The following is a 19,318-nucleotide window of genomic DNA, read 5'->3' as shown; positions in this document are numbered from 1 at the left end:
ACAGACCCGGCAGGGGCGGGAGACTATGCCCACCAGTAGGGCGGCTGCAGTGTGCCCCCCCAGAGCTGAGAGAGAACGGGGCACGTGTGCTTCGGGGATCGGGCTTCATGGACTCAGAGGCCCAGCAGGGCTGTAACTCTTGCTCCGAGTCCTCGTCAGGTCTTCTCGCGTGTGTCCGGCTCTCCTGGGTGTGCCTTGTCCTTGGAGCACAAGCGGCTCTTAGCTCCTCTGCAGGCCCCCGCTGCAGGGCACGTGTCCACCTCCCTTCTGGCTCTGCCACCTTCACCGAGACCCTTCCCATAGGACTCTCGTGCTTTCCGTTTACTTAACAAACATGTGCACCTGGCCCTGTTCTTGACAAAGCCGCTCATGTCACCCTCACAGCCAGCCTGTAGAGGGGGTTCTGTTGTCTCCAGTTTACAGTTGAGAAAACAAAGGTACAGAGAGACTGAGAAAGTTGCCCGAAGACACACAGCTGGTAGGTGGTGTTCTGGCTCTGGGGTCGCTATCCTTGCCCCACCGCACCATCTCTCCACCTCAGTGCCCGCCGTCTGCCAGTCTCCTGATTGTTGGTTGTAACCAGCGTCGGCCGTTCCTAACGTTTCTATCCCTAGAGATGAACCAAGAGTCTTTAAGACACGGGCCTCCTCACTCACACCACCTGTCACTTTCCAGTGCTTCCCGGGGAGTCTGCTTCCCACCCCACCCCCGCGTCCCATCTCTGGGGGCCAATGGATCGTGCCTTCCAGCTCTGCCACTATCTCTGCCGGTGCTGGGTCATCACCTCGGTGTCCCCGCTCCCGAGACGGCAGAGAACAGCTGTGTCCCGCAGCCCATATCTGTCTCCTCCAGCAGGTGCCCACGAGCAGGCACAAAGGACCCTCCTGGGGTGGCTAAGTCACTGACGGGTTGGCAGAAGCTTTATTCTTAGAGCAGCAACTTCCTCATCAAATGTGCTTGTGTGTCCTCTACTCCAAGAATAAAACTGCTGGTGGTAAGCCCACTTCTCCTCTCCCGAGGTATTCTTAGAACAAACTGAAGAAACACTAAAATTAATCAGGTCACTTGACTCCGGCCTGAGTCATCATTTCAAACAGGACCCTTCTGTGTCGGCCACCCTACCTTCCCTTAGCCAGTCCTGGGCACAGGTCTGAAGGGTGCCTTCCCTTCAGTTTACAAAACCTGATTTTAAGGGGGCAGGTGGGGGCGGGGACAGTCATAAATAAAGCTGCAGAGGGACTCAGAACGTTCTGTTAGGGATTTTCTTTTTTCCCTTTTGTATTCCTCTAGCCTTCTCAAATAGAAGAGGTACACAGCAGCCTCTTACCCACAGCCCAGTTCCCTTACAGGACCAGCGTGGACCCGCGCCACGCCGACCCTGCTTTAAGTCTTAAGCAAAATACCATTACCTGTCACTTTGCAGAAAGAGACGAGGTGCAGCAAAGTCAGCCGTAAAACACATCCCCTTGTATTTATTCCCACCTCATCCTCAGAAGACATTGTGTATTTGCGTGGCCGCCCCTTTTTTGTGGACACTGCAGCCCTAAATTCAGATGTAGGGGAAGAAGAGAGGACGTGGGTCCAGGAGCCAGGAGTGCGCAGCTGTTCCCTGGGGGCCGTGGAAGTCACCGCAGGCGGAGTTCGGCCGCGGCAGGGAGTTGAGCCAGGAGCAGTGTGTGTGTGTGTGTGTATTTATTCCCAGAGTGCGGCTGTTTGGTTTGTTTTTTTTTTAACGGAGGGCTAGCTAAAGTCAAAAGAAAGAAGCAGTTTCCTCTGGCTGTGAAGAAGCAGCCCCCAAACTCACATACAGAAGCCGAATCATGGACCGAGGCCCTAGAGCGAAGGTTTAAGGCCCTGCCGGGCCGGAGCTCTGGTCAGAGGGAGAGGAGAGACGCCCTCTGCTCCCAGTGAGTTTTCCCAGGCAAAAGCCCACATCCTGCTGGAGGCCTGTATGCAGAAAAGGAAGGAGCCGGCAAGCATACACGGGGGCAGCGGACGGGACAGCAGGGGACACGAAGCCATGTTGGGAGTTAGGAACGAGCACCTGCAGGAGTGAGCAGGGGACTCTGTCCCAGGGCAGAAGAGACTCAAAGGCAGAGAAGCCAACGAGAAAGTTCTGGTTCCCGGGAGAGCTCAGTTTCCCCCAGTCCGTACACCACGCCGCCGGTCTACACAGCAGCAGAGTTTGGCCCCTAATCTCGGGGGAAGGGGGCATCTCTGCAGCCTCCGGGACGTCATTCTGGTCTCGAGGCGCCATGCTGGAGTGGAGAGGCCACGTGCCAGGAACAGTACGGGTAGCGGTAGAGGACATTTACAGCAGCAGGAAGCCGGCTGTGTCCCAACGTCACCAGGGCCGCCCCGTGTCAGCCTGGCCGCCGAGGAGAGCTAACAGCGTATCAAAGCTGTCGTCTGATGTGTCCCCACTTTCTCAGCGAAAGGTGTCGTTCCCTGATCCAGAGCTGATTAAACAGTCAAAAGAGCTTACAGGTAAAATATAGAGCTGAGTATTATTTTCTGACACAGTTTTGTCATTTCAAAGAGAAATGCAGCAACACAGGCCTCGCTGGCACAGCCAAGAAGACAGGCAGCCCTGGTGCCGCCAGAGGCTCTGACTGCACGTGTGCAGTGAGCCCCTCTTGGGAGCGTTCCCCCACCACCACCACGTGAGCAGGGTCAATGGCCCTGGCAGCGAAACCAGTCTGTCTTGGTGAAGTTGGCTCGAAGCTTTTTCAGCAAGTGCCACTGAATCCGTTTCGCCGAGATTTATCAGATGAAGGACGGTCCCCTCCCGGCTCCTGGCTCCCAGGGTTATTGTGAATGTCAGCAGTAAGGCCCCAGCACCCCGGTCGTCTGCAGGGTGCTTCTAGAGATAAGTTTGTGCTTGCAAACTCTGGAGTCTCAGCTTTGCTTTAGTTTTTAATTTTCCTTTGAATCTGCAATGAAAGATTACTCCAAAGTCACCAGGTTTTGTTTTATTTTTGAGAGAGAGAGAGAGGAGAGGGAAGCCCCAGAGCTTATGCAGAGTAACCAGGTTCCCGTGATGCCCTGTCTTCTTTTAATTTTCCTACTAACATGGCAACGGGATGGCTTAGTCCGTTAAGACTCTGGCTCTCAGCTTCCGCTCAGGTCATGATCTCGTAGTTTCAAGCCCCGCATCGGGCCCTGTACTGATGGCGTGGAGCCTGCGTGGGATTCTCTCCCTCTCTGTCTGCCCCTCTCCTGCTCGCGCTGTCTCTGTCTCTCTCAAAAATAAATAAGTAAACTTAAAAAAGAAAATCTCCTACCTACCAAAGCAACACCACTGAAGGTAGACCGAGTGCCACGGAAAATGCGAAATTGCACCACCTGAGACACGTCGTGATGCGTGAGTCCATCAGGAGGCCCCACACAGAACTTCGTGTCTCACTGCAACGGTAAGGTCAGGATCTGCAGTGCCGCCGTGGCCCGGGTCCTGTTTAAAGTCACTCACAAAAGGAAAGCGGAGAGAGAGAGTGACCGGTGCTGGGCGTGTGGGACTGTGGCCATCTCCCCTGAGTCTGGAGGTTCAGGGTGCCTGGCCCAGGCACAGATATGACAGCAGGGAGGGACGAGCCTGCAGGAAGCACGAACCTGCCCCAAGGCGGCCCCCCTGGGGGACCCCAGTCCTGGCAGCCCAGAAGGCCACCGCGTGCAGTCATGAAGGTGACGATGATTTCCTGGAAGATAGAGCCGTCGCTCGAGTACTGGTTTCTTTTGTAAAACAAAAACAGCTGTGTTATGTTCTCCCAGAGAGGAGGCAGCCACATAACTCTCTCTCTCTCTGATGGAAAAAAAGGTGCAAAGCAAGCTGGGTTCCATTTTCTCTCAAAGAAAACACAACAGAAGAGCCTCTGATGCACAGACGTAAGGACCAGCTCGGCTGAGGTTCGGGACAACAAGCCTGAGTCATCAAAGAGGCTTGTTAGGGATGTTCAGTGGACCCCGGGTAGGAAGGTACCTTTTGTTAAAGTTTAAAGAAGATTTTACTCCTGAAAAGGTTAATGTTCAGTTGCTGAGGGCGAAATGCCAGGGGCCAGGCGTCCTCCCCCTGGCGTCAGATAAACGAGGAGGGGGCCCCCCGTGAACAGGTGGCACAGCCAAGCCCACTTGACCCGCTGAGGGAAGGAGAGTTCCTTGCTTCTGTCTTTCCAGAAAACTCAAAGACTGAGTGTGCCCTTAGAGACACACGAGAGCCCAAGATTCCGATACGATGTTGCTTGGAATTGTGCAGGCTTTTACCTGATGCATTATTCACGTGAATAAAATGCCCAAGAACCGCCTTCACACGCCTGTTCTTCCTGCCTGTGATAACCATTCACAGAAACGTCAGAAGTGGAATGTCGATTGATTTTTTATGTTTGAATTCTATCCATTGGCACCGAGGAGCAGGATAGCTAGTTCACAGGCGAGCCAGAAGCATTCATGACACTTAAACGGTTATTTGAGAGAGAGAAAGATTAATCTATAAGGTTAACACTGAGCAATACATTCCATTGTTGACAGATGAGCAGAGCACTTTGGAAATAGACCTGTCTGTCACAGGGAGCCTTTCTGGGGAAATTACTGTCCTTATTTTACTAAAAAGAGAGAGGGGGGAAAATAACTTTCATCAGGACTTTGTCATCCTTGCAGCAAGAGCTAAAGATAACGAGAACAGTGAGTACAAGTGTCGGTGCCAACGTGGTGTGATTGCACGGTCAGGTTCATTGTCCTGGTCACCCAAGAATCCTTTGCAGGCATCTGTCAGGGACGCTGCTGGTTTGGTTCCAGACCACGGCGATGCAGCGTGTGGGCCATAAAGCAAGTCACTGAATTCTGGGGCCTCTCAGCACATATAAAAGTCATGTTTACACGACCCTGTGGTCTCCTACGTGTGCAACAGCATTAAATCTTTTTTAAAAAAGAATGCACGTACCCGAATTTAAAAATAACTATATTGCTAAAAATTGCTAACCATCACCTGAGCTTTCATCGAGTTGTAATCACTGATCACAGATCGCCCTGACAAATACAACAATGATGGGAAAGTTTGAAATATTGCGAGAATTGCCAAAACACAGCGCAGAGACCGGAAGCGAGCAAATGTAGTTGGGAAAATGGCGCCGATAGATTTGCTTGTTGCCTGTCCGCCACAGACCTTCCATTTGTAAAACACGCAGCGCCTGTGGAGTGAGTACAGCAAAACGAAGTGTTTCACGGTGTCCTCAGCCTGTCTAGAAAGTTGGATGTTGGTTTAATTACTGAAGACAGCGCAGTGTACCTTTTTATTTATTTATTTCTTCACAGTGTGCCTTTTTAAATTTTGAAAATTTTTATTTTGAAATAACCTCCAATTTCAGTGTTGCAGAAGAGTTGCAAAAAAAAAAAAAAAAAGCATAAAGAATTGCTATATTCATTTTGCCCAGATTCCCTACGTGTTCACATTTACCACCTCCGCTTTATCGTTCTTTCTGTACATCTCTGAGCGTGCGTGTGTACAGACGCACGTATACATGTGGTTGGGGGTTTTTTGGAACCATTTGAGAGTAAGTTGCAAATGGGATGCCTCCTTAGACCTACTTGTTCCACGTGGATTTCCTAAAACATAGGACATGGCGACTGTGTTCTTTTTAGTGACCACTCTGCAGAGGGAGGTAGTTATACAGAGCAGCGGCCATTCAGGTAGAAGAAGGAGGGTCCTGGGGTGGTTGTGTAAGTGCTCAATGCTGTAGGCAGCCTTGGGCTGGGTGTCCTCCATTCTCTCAGGTCACAGGTAGATTCATTCTCTCAGCCTTTCAGTCATGCCAGCAAGAGCGATGCTAAATAAAACTGAGAGATTTCTCAAGACTCAGGGAGCTTCACCAGCAGCATGTGAATACTGACCAGCCTTTGGAGACTGGAATCGGCCATGACATGGTGTACTCAGCTGTGACTTAAGCCTTTAAGCCAGCCTAACCCAGCTCCTGCTTGGTTGACTCAAGGCAAGGAGGCTGCCTATTCTTTGATTACTCCCTCTCCCAAATGCTTTTCCACTTGAAAGAGAAATGGGAAGGAAGGAATGAGACGTTTAAAATCATAATCGGTATAAATAAGCAGCTCTGTTGCAAGCGTCAGGGAGCTCAGTCGTGACGGACAGGATAAACGCAAGACCCCACGTGCCTCAAGTTTTGTGAACTGACAACTTCCCCTTGTCCGAAGTGAAGATTTCCGACAACAATGGGCATCACAACATCTTGTTTTGGAAAAGGAGCCTTGAATTCTCTAAAGCTGGCCATTCCTAAAGAAAGACCAAATGGAGTGCATCTTTATATTCCATAGAATATGGCCTGCAGTAAGCCAAAGCCTTTCCCTCACGGACACACAGCTCTGACACTTACAAGAATCCACTCATGTAATAGGTGGCTTAGAGCCTGTGTCCATCAACAAACCCATCAATAGAGGCAGCTCCCTGTAGACCAGAACTGGCCCTGGGCTCGGCCCTAGTGCTTGCTTCGGCAGCACATCTACTAAAATTGGAACGGTACAGAGAAGATCAGCATCGTCCCTGCATAAGGAAGACACGCAGCTTCCTGAGATATGCTCTGAGGCAACAGATAAGCAAGTACTTGTTTAATTTTGCCTGAGAAACAAAAACCTGTCTCCAGTCTCTCACCACAGGTGATGTTGGTAGGCGGTGAAGGAGGGTCCTAATCCCTTTTTTAAAAATTACTATTAAAATAATAACTTAGGGGTGCCTGACTGGCGCAGTGCGTCAAGCATCCAACTCGCGATTTTAGCTCAGGTCGTGAGACTAGTTTGTGAGTTTGAGTCCCGCATTGGGCACTTTGCTGACAGCAAATTCTCTCTCTCTTTCTCCCCCTCCCCTGCTCGTGCTCACTCTCTCTGTCTCTCAAAATAAATAAATAAACGTGAATAAATGAAATAAAATACTAATACTGTGGCAAAATAGTTAAGCGAGTAAAGATGGACGTAAAATGACAAGACACTATCTCCCCCACCCCCGACTACTGGTGCCAGTATTTGCTATCCCTTCTGTAACCTTTGGAAAGCTGTATGCACGTGTGGTCATACACACAGCGAGGTACCACGCATTGCGTTTTCCACCTTGCATCTTTCACACAGCAATGTATCTGGAAGGTGTTTCCATGTCAGCGCATGTGGGTCTGTGGCATCCTTTACACGGACCATGCTGACCCTCAGGCTCCCAGGGCAGGCACTGACTGTTTTCCAAATACTTTTCCTCTGTCCGTTCTTATTCTCCAGACTTTCTGTACCAAAATGCACTGGCTTCAGTGGTCATCCAGGCCTTCGGTGAGCACATTTCCAGATCCTTGGGTGACTAAACGAGCAAACTAACCCCACTTGTTAACCCTTAGCGTGTGCACCTGCTTGTGTTGGGTCATGCACGGAAGACCGTTCCTCAAGCATGCTGATCTTACAAAGGGCTGCTGCCCGGGACCCCAGCCCCCTTGCTAGAGGGTTCCGTGGTGTGGACACCACCTCCCAGGAAGCTCAAAACAGAATATTCCCGCTCACTTCTCGTGCTGGTTACTTAACTAAATGAAATCTGTGCAAACCATGAGTCAGAAAGCCAGCACAGCTGTCAGCAGCATTCTTACTAACGCTCCACTAAGGACCACCGCACAGTCAGGCTTGAAATATGGGTTCCCCTAAGATGAAGCATATCCTGCTACATCTGGTAATTGTCAGAGACATCCCCACCTCTGTAAGTTTCCGTTCTCCTTCGTCTTGCAACACGCCTTCACTCTTGCTTTGTTCCGCGCTCTGCCTGCTCCTCCAGGTTTGGTTTGGTTTTGCTTTGTAATGGCAGTGTTTTCGAGCTACTTATACTCACCCTAATTCCCATCAGTGACCGTGGGGTTATATGCTACATGACTGAGACACCAAGGTAAAGGACAGAATTGAGACCAACACATGTATTGTGCATTCTCGGTGGCCTCTCCCAGGTAAGAATCACGAGAAGCCGACTTGCGCGGGGCAGGCTCACTCTCTCCCCATGGCCCTTCCACAGGGTACACAGGGTTGTGAGTAGCCCGTGTGCTGCCCAGGACCCTGGATGGGGAGCACGGTCATCCCAAATTCCACCTGGAGTCTGTATCTTTCTGTGCTTTATCACATCCTTACCATGCCTGACTTCTGGGTTCATTTTATCAATTATGATTTTACTGAGTGGATAAGAATGTCAGAGCAACAAAGGAATTCTGTCCAGAATCCAGAGTGAAGGAAGGCAGGTAGATTATTAATAGTGTTACTAATAGTGTTCAGTCCTCTCTCACATATTAATGACATGCCCTTTACATGGGTGTGTGCTGCACATGCTGAGCCTTAGGTCTGTATCGTGCCTGATCATTTAGAAAGGATCGCACACACTCTCATTCCCTTGATCCCCACAATAGCATTGGAAGGTGAATGTTCTTATCTCCATAGTATATTTCCAAAGAGGTGCAGTGATTTTCCCAAAGCTGTACCATGGGCTTTGACTTCTAGTTGATCCTTCTCCCTACTGTACCTCCCTTTTCCCTTAGGGGTCAAATGCAGCCCTGTAAACACCCACACCCTCTGCTCTCCAGGAGTTCCAGAGGACTGCCTGGGCTCACACACTGGCCCAGCCGGCTTTGGGCTGCCCCTTGTTGCCCTCCTCTCCTCCATCTTTGTTCCACACGAGTTATGTGGCCCTTCATATCCCAGATGGCAAAAGGCATGAGTTGCTGACAGGCATGGGTTGCCTCTGGAGGTGAAGACGGTGCACACTGCCAAGAGGTTTTGCTAATAAGTAGCAAGTGCTGCCTGCAGCTCCCATGGGTTGTCAGGTGGCATAGGGCTCTGAGGCCATGACCAACCCAAATCTGCCTGTTGTCACACACTGTGGTGGAAGCTGCCCTTCCAGTAGCCATGGTAATAACCTTCTTGCATCATCCCTGAGGAAGGTTGAGAGGATGTCTGTAGTCTGGCCAGCCTCAGTTTTCACCTCCACTCTCAATCATTCACAGATAGCAGTTGTGCCTCCTCTCACTCCCTCTAACATCTAAGATGGCTCCTGAGCCTTGCCCACAAGCTGATGGTTATGAGTAAGGTTGGCCCACAGACGACAGGAAGAACCTTTCCTATGTTTGAAATACAATAAGTTGTTGAAGTCTGTCTTTTCCCCAAGGATCCAAAGAGCGCTGATTTTCATTCTCCTTTTCAGCCATTGATGGTGGTGATTTGAGGATGGTCGTGGTTCTCCACACAAACATTTTGAAAAATGAGTAGGTCAAGATCGTCTCCAATTTGACTTAAAGGAAATTGTCTATTTCTGGGCTAATTTCACTGGGTTGTGAAAGACTCATTTTTTTAAAGCATTAAGAGACCCTCCATGGTGGAAAAATAAGCTCTGTTTCTCAGAATACCCAACCTATGATTAAAATCCCCCTCCCCCGCTCTTTGTGCATCCATCTGGTAGGAGCTCCCTTAGAATAAGAAGTTCTTCTGAGTCTTGGATCTCATCTGATCCTCAGGTTCAGCCTCCAGCATTTCTGGGGCTTTCTTGCCCGTGGTCTGCTGGAATACACGAGCAGCACTTTTATTCTTTGCTCTCAGCCTGCCCCGTCACCTCAGTGAATGGGTTTAAGAAAGGTTTTCCTTTGCGGGAATGTGATTTCTCTCTCTGGGATCAGGGAACATTCTAGAGTGGGTTAGAGGGGGAAGGAAAAGGAAGAGGTTTTCGGTGGCAAACGGTCTTGAGACCAGCAGCCCTACTCCTGTGCAGTGTGATCACAAAGCAGAGCTTAGACTGTCCTGGTCTCCAGGAGCCCCCTTAGCTCTCTGCCAGCAGCCTACACAGCGTGTGGCTCTGAGCAGCAAGGGGTTCTGCCCCATGTGTTACCATTCTTAGCCTCACAAGCTGCAGCCCCCCTTGGAAGTAATCCTCCCCAGGGTAGCAGCTTCAGAATTTTATGTCCTCAAGCACCCACCCCCATCCCCAGGCTTCTTGGTGCTGATGTTTATGTGGTCCCCTTTTTAGATCTTGGGGAGTCATCTTTTAGTTTTCTTGTTTATGTAGCAGATAAGCCATGGCTTTTAGAACTTCCTTTTGGAAGATGATCTGTAAATACCCTAAAGATGGTACTCAAAAGAAAGGTCAGACCTCTGCCCTCTTTTCACAGAACACATCAACAAACCTAGAGTTAGATGGATGGACCATTTACCTTGGCTTGCCTTCCTCTTCTTTTTAGAGACTTCACCTTTTACTTTTCCCAAAGGTTTTTTCTTGCTCACCTTTGCGTGGTTAGTGAATAGAAAAAGAAATGCAAATGATCTCTTTTTAAGGGAGCACATGTCCCAGCCTCGGGGAGCACCTAGAGTGGATTCCCATGAAATCGTCCAGGCTGTGGATATTGATTCATCAAGTTCCCAAAAAACATCCTCTCCAAATACAACTGCACCATCTCACATGCGGGAGGCAGGACCATGTGACAAGCAAGCCCAATGATGTGGCCTCTGCAGAGTGGCTGCAAGGGCCCCATACCTCCGCCTCCCTCCACCCCCACATCCACATACCCATATCCACATACCTACACAGTAGTCACTGTGTGGACTCTCCCCCCTCCCCCCACTAAGAGTGGTGGTCACTCATGAAAATGAAAATACTCCCAGAAAGTGAAGCTGTCAGTTATGAAGACCTTACCTTGAACTCATGGCATGCCTTCCACTGCAATAGGTACTTAGGAGCAGGGTTTATTTGATGATAAGAGGGTGGAAAAACCACAATGAAGCTAGATTCTCAAGGAAACCTTCTAGAAGGTGGGAAAATGTAAAAGAGGAGGTGGGAAACTACTGTCTGTGAGACTAAACTAGCCTTACAAAAATAACAGCAACCCTTGTGCTCTCACTGCATGCTGGGGTCTGTGCAAAAATACTGCACCCTTAACCTTCTTAGCAGCCCAGGGAAGGGGCATGGATCTTCTGCCCCTTTTACACTCGAGGGAGTGGGATGGATCCCCCCCCACACACACACACAAATACACACCCTCACAATTTACCTAGAGCTATCCTCTGTTAAAGACCCTGGAATGCCTGGTTAGTTTAAAACTGTGCTAACTCAGAATTAGTTAATGCCGCCCTATTGCCCTATTGTGCCAGCAGGTGGAAGGGTGATCATTTGCAACATGTGGAATACCATTATTTGTATCACTAGTGCAAACCCAACACTCCCTGTCTCAGAGTCCTGTGGGGTCCTGGGGACTTAAACATGGCACAGCCCTCTGAGTGGCCAAGAAAGTGAGGACACCCCTTCCTCCCCCCTACCCCCATTTGGAGTCAGGCTCCCAAGTGGTGCTGTGCATGCTGCCATCGTTCTCTGAGCCTTTAACAGGGCAGCTCTGCGTGCAACCCCTCCTGCATTGAGTGCCCTGGTGCACCCTGGAAAAGAGGAATATTTAAGACAGACAGCAGGCTTTGCTCTGCCTACTCAGGGCACCAGAGCAAACCCCTCCAGCTTGAGACCACCTATGAGTGTCAACCGATCTGCCAGTTGACCAGACAGATCTAGATATACTGAAGCCCAGCTGGGCTCAAGGGTGAATGTCCCAACCTTGCCACCACACCTCTCTCAATATTGGTTGAATGAGATTTTTAGAACTTCCCAATTGCAAGTGTAACACAGCTTTCACTTTATGACAAGTATGGTTGCAAAGAACCAGATGTGGGACAGTAATCTCAGCCTCTTGGTTCTGAAGTTGCTGCCTGCATCTCCACCCAACATCCTAGCCTTTCAACACGGACAGTGACCCGTGGCCCCGTGCGTGTGGCATCATGCTCCTAGCCTGCTTGCTCTAAGAAATGAAAGTGAGGGGCGCCTGGGTGGCTTAGTCGGTTAAGCGTCCGACTTTCACTTAGGTCGTGATCTCGCGGTTCGTGGGTTCAAGCCCCACGTCGGGCTCTGTGCTGACTGCCGGCTCGGAGCCTGGAGCCTGTTTCAGAGTCTGTGACTCCCTCTCTCTCTGACCCTCCCCTGCTCACACTGTCTCTCTCTCTCTCTCTCTCTCTCTCTCTCTCCTGGAAATAAATAAAACAAAAACAAACAAAAAGAAATGAAAGTGAAATCAAACAGGCTGTGTCCTTGCTGCTGCCTTACTATCAGCAGTGCCTTTCCATGGAGGGTTCAGTTCTGAGGGTATTTGAGGGTTTACAACCAAGTGAGTTTGCATTTTTGTTTGCTGTGCCTGGCTTTTGAATCTAGTAGGTGTACAGGTTCTTCACCTCTTTTTCCTCCTTCGCCAAGCCCAATTTCCCGGGGCCACGCTCTTCCTTGCAGAGGCCTCTCAGAGAGCTGCTCCCTGTACTTTGACAATAATTACTGACCTGTCCTTTTTTCTCTCTTCTCCGCAGTGTGGCAAAGGCGCAGAAAACTTTGACAAGTTCTTCACGCGAGGGCAGCCTGTCTTAACACCACCTGATCAGCTGGTCATTGCTAACATAGACCAGTCTGATTTTGAGGGGTTCTCATATGTCAACCCCCAGTTTGTGCACCCCATCTTACAGAGTGCGGTATGAAACTCACCACCGAGAACTAACGCCTCCCCAGCCCCCAGCCCTCCAGCAGTGGGAAATTATCCTTAACCCTAAAATTTTAAGGCCATGGCCTTTTTCTCTTGTTCCAGATGGAGGCCTGAAAATTTTAGGGTTATTAGTCCAAATGTGAGTAACTGCTCAAGGTTTCTCTCTTACAACCAAGAACATTATCTTAGTGGAAGATGGTATAATGTACAGTGTTCAGTTTAATTATGTAGAAGTCACATCTGGCTGTAGATTAACCGTTCCTAAAAAACAAACTCTCCCCCTTTTTTGGTACGATTTGATATATTTTCCATGCCCTCTGTCAGTTACCACCATTGGGATTTCCCCAACCAGAGATGTTAAAATGAACCTGTCCCGGTCCAGTGGGCAAGAAATATCTCCACCCGAGATGTCTTTGGAATCAAAGAATGGGGACCCTAGAATGTGAGCCAGGCAGGATTGGGGTGGGGGAGACTTTGAAATACCTGCTGCTTCTGTTCTCTGCCTCAATGGAAACAGACCCTAGAATTCAAGAGGCTGAGATGAACCAAGTCCCTACTGGTGAGTCATTTACAAGCTGTTACCAGACATTGACAGTCTTAACCAAACCATGGTTCGGTGATTACTGGTTTTAAAAAACAGAAACCTCAGAGGAACATTGGTGAATCTGTCAGCTACCCTATTTAGATGATAAATTATCTTGATACTTGCATTTCTTTCTAAGAGGCCAAATCTAAGAACTTTGCTAAATCAGCATGTGAAATCATTTCAGATCAAGGATAAACCAGTGTGTATGTATGTTCATTTTAATCTCTGGGAGATTATTCTGTGATCCAGGGTGCCATCCGCAATCATGCCACTACTCACGAGTGTTGTTAGCCAACCCCCACCCCAACCAATATTTTGCTACCTACTTCCTAAGAAGCTGAAGCATATGCCCCATTCCCTTTTGTACTTATTTATTTAATAGGCTGCGGTGTCGTTTATGAGAGTACGGTGTACAGTAACTTAACAGAGTGTTGACTGTAGCATAAGTCTCCATTGATCGATTTCCCTCCCATCTCCAGCCCCTGACATCCACCAAGGGATGGAAACCAATACACTTTTGGTCCCCATTTCCAGATCATGTTGAATGACACACCTGGAGCTGTAGAATCAGGAAAATCTGGATGCACATCAGCTCAAAGATATTTTATTGCTAGAAGGATTTTAATATGTTTTGCAAATGCATCATGCAATGAATTTTGCATGTTTATAATAAACCTTAATAACAAGCAAATCTATATTATTGATATAATCGTATCAAGTATAAAGAGAGTATTATAATAATTTTATAAGACACAACTGTGCTATATTTGTGAAGGCTCTTGTTTCTAATCTGCTTTTATGATTAAGTTTTAGCTTAATTCCTTTCTGCTGTGCTTCCTCTCCCCCCACCCCATGCATACCCTGCACACTGGCATTGTATCAGATATACAGATATATTAATTTCCTATCGTAGATCTAATTTTAAAAATGAATGGCTATTTTACATGATTAATTAGGCGCATATATATATTTATCTATCTATATATATATATATTTGATTCTACCTGCAAACAAAAGTTTGATTGTTGAGGATTATTTCTGAGATGACGCTCTCTCCTAGTTCCTTAGCACCATCTTCTGTTCTGGTTCCTATTCCACTCTTCCTTGGGGACAGCGGGAAGTGTTTGGCTCCCATATGCCTAGTATGTTTGTGCAGGTGTGTGATGTTGTTGCAGCCCCTGGGCTGGGACTTTGGTTTTTCCTTTTCAGCCTTGTTACTGCTAGTGATTCGGGGTGGGAGGGATGGGAAGACGCCCATCCTGCTATGAGTGCATGGACACACCAGGAGCACGCTGTCCACCCCCGGAACGACTCGCCGTTTGCTCCAGTACATTACAGACTTGATGAGACAAACCGTCCGGTCCACCAGCCTCTGGAAACAGCCATACCCTGGCTCTATCAGCAGACTCTTTAGAAGCTGCAGGTTTTCTTCCACCTATTGCTAGAACTGCCCTTTCCAGTCTTGTGAAGAACACCTCTGTGGTGAGACACTGTGCTAACAATGCAAGGTCCTCAGAGACGCCAGCCTCCTACAACGGAAAAAACATGGAAGCAATTATCATTTCTTACAGGGGCCTGTTTCCCCTTATCCCCCAAAACGAACCTCCCAGCTAAGCACCTCCCCATTTTTACTCTTTGGCTGTTTGTCCAAAATTCGTGTAACATACAACCACAGAAGGGTATTTGAGATGAGAGAACCAGTCTGTCCTGGAAAGCCTCGACTGAAGGAAGAGGTGGGGTAGGCAGCGCATCGTCCTGGAAAAGAGGAGCTCCCTCTGCACCATCTTTTATGGGCTATAGACTTCAGAATTCAAAAAGGGCCCTAGCACACCCAGAACTGCAGTCCTGCTGACCCGTGCACCTTTTGGGGACACTTCCTCACCAGGTACACGTCACTCGGTTGGAAAAAGGGGCCAGTTTATAGAATGAGCCTAAGAAACAAGAAAGCCAGATGGCCTGCCCCCGGACGGACCCCCAGCCAAGCCCCAGGCAGTGAGGAAAGTTTCAGAAAGGACCACATGGGGTTATGACCATTTGTTCCCCAGCCCCATGCTGCCTGCTTGTTTTTAAACCAGCGGCAGCCTCAAGCTTTCCCTCAAACAGCCAACACATTTCCAAATTATTCATAATTCTCCAGGAACCATACTCAGCATCTCAGCCAGCTTGTATTCTTTCAGAATGCCTGGCAAAGTTTTAAAAGAAAATATCCTGGCTGGGGGCCCAGCACTCGGCCTGCAGGACAGCAGCCTTGAGCACAAACTTGAAGGAAAGACAGTAAAACTCAGGGCCTGGTGAAGTGTTACCCGTGATGTACCCTGTTTGGTACATGGTTTTGCACCAAGTTTAGATAAGGGCTAAATGTTTTAAAGGTCTGAGAAGCCAAGACAGTTACTGCTGAAAGGGTAAACCATGTGGGTAACCGTTACCAGCTGTTAGACGAGCTTATAAAGGAATTGATTTATAGAAGATGGTGGCATAGCCCCACTTCACAGGTGTCGTATGGTGTAAAAGCCCAGGGAAGGGGCGCTTTGCTGACTGCAGCTGGTGTCCAGAACAAGGAAAGCACCCTAAATGGCAGATGCCTGGGGGCCTCTTGAAATACCAGCCCATGGGTCCCACCCATATTACTAGGGGCCGTGGAGGTCCAGCGCCCAGGCAAGATCTAGCACAGGCTCGTTCTCCCCCAGACTCCTCAGTCTGTAACTCTGAGAGGCCGTCCACACTGCCCTGCATTATTTTCCCTCGAACAGTGGCTGCTTCTAAGCGGCAGAACTTCACTCAGAGGCTACAGACCAGCGGGCTGGCAGCCCTTCTCTTGACATCTTGTCTAAAAGCACTGGATGCTTGGTTTGGATTGAAGTGTGTGGAGTGTGCTGCCGGGTGCAGCCTGCAGAAGTCAAGGGGAGGTTCCCTGAAGGCAGGAAGCAAGTCAAAAGGTTGATAGGAGACGCTAGGAACCGAAATGATTGCTCTTCAGTACATCTACGTCTCTTTTATCCCCATGACCTGGTACAGGTGAAGGCAGAGTCACTGTCTGCCTTTTCTTAGATGTGTTAGGCTTTCTTGTTAGGGATTTTGGCAGAAAATCAGAGAGCCTAGGGCACTTTGGAACTTCACCTGACATGGCTGGTTAAAAGGTGGTGAAAAGCCAAGTTTGATGTCAGCCAGCAGAGGGTTGGGGAGCACATCTCTGAGTTGCAGCCCTTAGCAGAGCGTGCAGCTTACTTGCTGGAAGGAATGCGCAGACCCCAAGAGGGATACCCATTGATCTTCCGAGAAGGGGGAGGTCAGTGGAGGCCGAGGTCAGTAAGGCATTTAGAGAAGAGCAGGGCTTGAGGGTGACCAGAAGGATGCCTGCAAGGAGGAGGAAGCCGGGAGGGTGTGGAAGGAGACGGCATCTAACACAGGAAGCTGCTGCTATCTCCAGTGGCTCTGCGTTGTTGGTTGTTGACCGATTTGACAGCACCTGCTGGTCCTTGAGAGCAATTTTGTTGCCCGAAACACAGTCTAGTCCTCCTCAGAAAACATCTCCTGAATGCCAGCCGCTCCCTCACTAGCTGCCTGAAGCCTGCTCCCCCTGCCTGCCTTGGAGCGGCTCACAATCCCCCAAGCAGAGCCAGACCACCCAGCATAGGCTGGAAGCCAGCAGGTTCCCACCCATTTTCCTCTGTGGCTTCCTGCCGAGAATCATGGCAGCCGGGGATGGATAGGGAGGTGGCAAAAGTAACTAACACTCCAGTCCCCACCTGATTGCACTTAGCAGGACAAATTTGGGTCTTTTATGCTGGGATTCGGTTTCTCAGTACTGAAGAGGGAGGAAAAGTGAGAGTCTTATATTTTTAAATGCCTCAGAAAGGCAACACCAACTGACTGTCATTTTCTCACTTTGGTCCTATTAAGTCAGTCACCTAGTTCCTGTGGGTACATATCACACCATTTCCTGTCCCTTGAAACCCAGCAAGGGCAGGGTGCTGGTTCCCCCACTGAGCACACTCAACAGTCATCATCAAGAAAATAGACACTGACCTGGGCACCCAGGTCCTAACAGTCACAGGAGTGACAAAACCATGACAATGACAACAAAGGGGCCCTCTGCCACTTAGTGACCGCACACTAATTTGACAAGTGGAGAAATCATTTTTAAAACATTTCCCTTGAGTTCCTTGGGCTATATCTTATGAAATATACCAGACTGTAAGCATTTCTGTCATTTCCCATTTGAGCTGATGCAACAAATCTAGGGTATGCTATGTATTTCTGCTGCAAAAGATACAGAAAATTGGGAAAGGTTACCTGAGGTACAGTGAGCGAAGGCATCTAGAAATGGGGTCAACCCCAATTCAGCTAATTCTCTAATATCAGGGACTCTTTGGAAGCGTTGAAATCATGTAAGACCAGGAATCCCGTGCCTCTGATTTATGTTCATAACGGTGTGTAAGTCTCATTCAGTCGTCAAACAGCCTTACAGTGGCCCTACACTAAGGTCCGTGGGTTCCAAAGACTTTTTCTTAAACCTTAAGGAAGAAATTAATGTGTTGATTCCAACAGAAAAACTGAGTATACTGGGCTATTTGTACTTTTTTATAGAGAACTTTAATAACGCAATTCTTCTTTTAAAATAAGTTTTTAAAATAAAATTACTGACACTTTCATAAGATTCCAATCCCTCGGAGCCTATAGGAGGTCAGGCTGGAGCGCTTCTGATCTGCACCCCCACTGCAGGATTTTCCCATGCCAGTGGTATATGGAGTCCACATCAGAATGGCTGGAAACCAGGTGGAATGTGTTGGCAGACTGATGTCTTCCATGTTTTTAATGGGGATAACCGTCTAAGGTCTAGAAACTTTTGGACCATAGGAGAGAGAGCTTTATTGTCCCTATTTATGATTTATTGTCCCGGCCCTAGGATGGCATTCCCCTGGGGTCCCTGGGGTCCCTTTCCTTGCTCTGTGAGGCTCTGTGACTACCTTTTGGTTTGAGGGGCAGGTCATTTCCTCAGCTCTGTCTCCAGTCCCCATGGGTCCCCACGTCTCACATTCAGTGAAAATTCAGAGGTGCCCTGTAGAGCTTCTGTCCACTGGGCAATTCAGATCTAATTCAATGTCCCCAAGAAAGCAGACACTCCCTGGGGCATCTGTTTCTGAATCCTCTCTTATGTGAGTAGACAGAACCCCACTTTTCAGAAACTATCAAGTCTAATTTATAAGAACCTTTGTTGTTGTTTTTTCTAAAATAAGACAAAAGGTGGCTTTGCATTTTCTGATTCAATAACTTTGTCTCCTCTGCTTAACTTTAGGAGTATTTATTCCTGTGATTGCTCGTAGAATTTTGTTGATAATCTTCCTGGAAGAATGTGATTCTTTTCTCAAGGGGCTTAGTGGACTATTGAAAATCATCCATCAAAGGCAGTTATTCTTTTGAGCCTAAATGGTCTAAAAATTCGCCTCATATCCTTTCTATCAGGATCTTTCAAAATAGCTTTTATAGGTGGTCAGAGACATTTGAAATCATTGCTTTTGCCACATGATTGTGTGTGTGTGTGTGTGTGTGTGAAGGACATGTCATGTTTAAATCGTTAATTGAAAAACACCATGTAAGACCCCAAATTCGGATGGAGGAGGAAGAGGAACAGATGGAGGTTGAGGTTTTTCCTTCTGTATAAACACCTACTGATGAAACGTAGAGGCCATTCAACTGTCCAGAAACATTTGGTTCAAAGCAGGCGAGATGGATGTGATAAATTACTGCACTGCTGTCCTCAGTTTGTATAACCTCTGATCTTGGTTTGCATGATATGCCTTGTTAGACACATTAATTGTAGTTTGGAAGCAAGTGTGTACAAATAAATATAATGATCATTCCTCCACGGTCTTGGTCTTCTTTGCTGGGACCTTTGGTGGCCTCGCGACTATGTTTCAGCAAGCGTGCAGCCGGCTTTGGATGGAGCCCGGGCCCCGTCCCCTTCGTGCGTGCCTCTCCACTGGTTCTTCTTAAAGGGCGTCGGGCATCGTGCTTCGATTTGGAACCCGAATAGTCAACGGGATAAAGTAGTGGCAGGTCCCTCTCTGGTTCCTTTATCAGTGGGTGGCGGAACGCCTGCTGGGGGTGGGGAGAGGAATTCCCCCCCGGGGGGCCCCTGCCTGCAGGGGGCTTCTGCTCGTCACTCCCAAACTGC

General features: G+C 48.6%; 1 protein-coding gene and 1 non-coding gene across 2 annotated transcripts in view; both read left to right on the top strand.

Annotated features, from left to right (window-relative positions):
- Positions 1–19,007, top strand: part of PRKCA (protein kinase C alpha) — a 405,148-nt gene extending 386,141 nt beyond the window's left edge. The window contains exon 17 of the mRNA XM_077780362.1: positions 12,239–19,007. Within this exon, the coding sequence (XP_077636488.1) occupies positions 12,239–12,552 (314 nt within the window). The 3' untranslated portion in view covers positions 12,553–19,007. The remainder of the gene's footprint in view (positions 1–12,238) is intronic.
- On the top strand, positions 6,480–6,586 carry LOC144245055 (U6 spliceosomal RNA). Its single transcript, XR_013339156.1, has one exon. It is a non-coding gene; the product is annotated as a U6 spliceosomal RNA (small nuclear RNA).
- Positions 19,008–19,318: the final 311 nt, after the last annotated feature.

Source organism: Crocuta crocuta, unplaced genomic scaffold, assembly GCF_008692635.1.
Source record: "Crocuta crocuta isolate KB4526 unplaced genomic scaffold, BGI_CrCroc_1.0 scaffold288, whole genome shotgun sequence".
Lineage (NCBI taxonomy): Eukaryota > Metazoa > Chordata > Mammalia > Carnivora > Hyaenidae > Crocuta > Crocuta crocuta.
The sequence above is the reverse complement of the archived record's forward strand: the minus strand, read 5'-3'. Positions and strand labels throughout refer to the sequence as shown.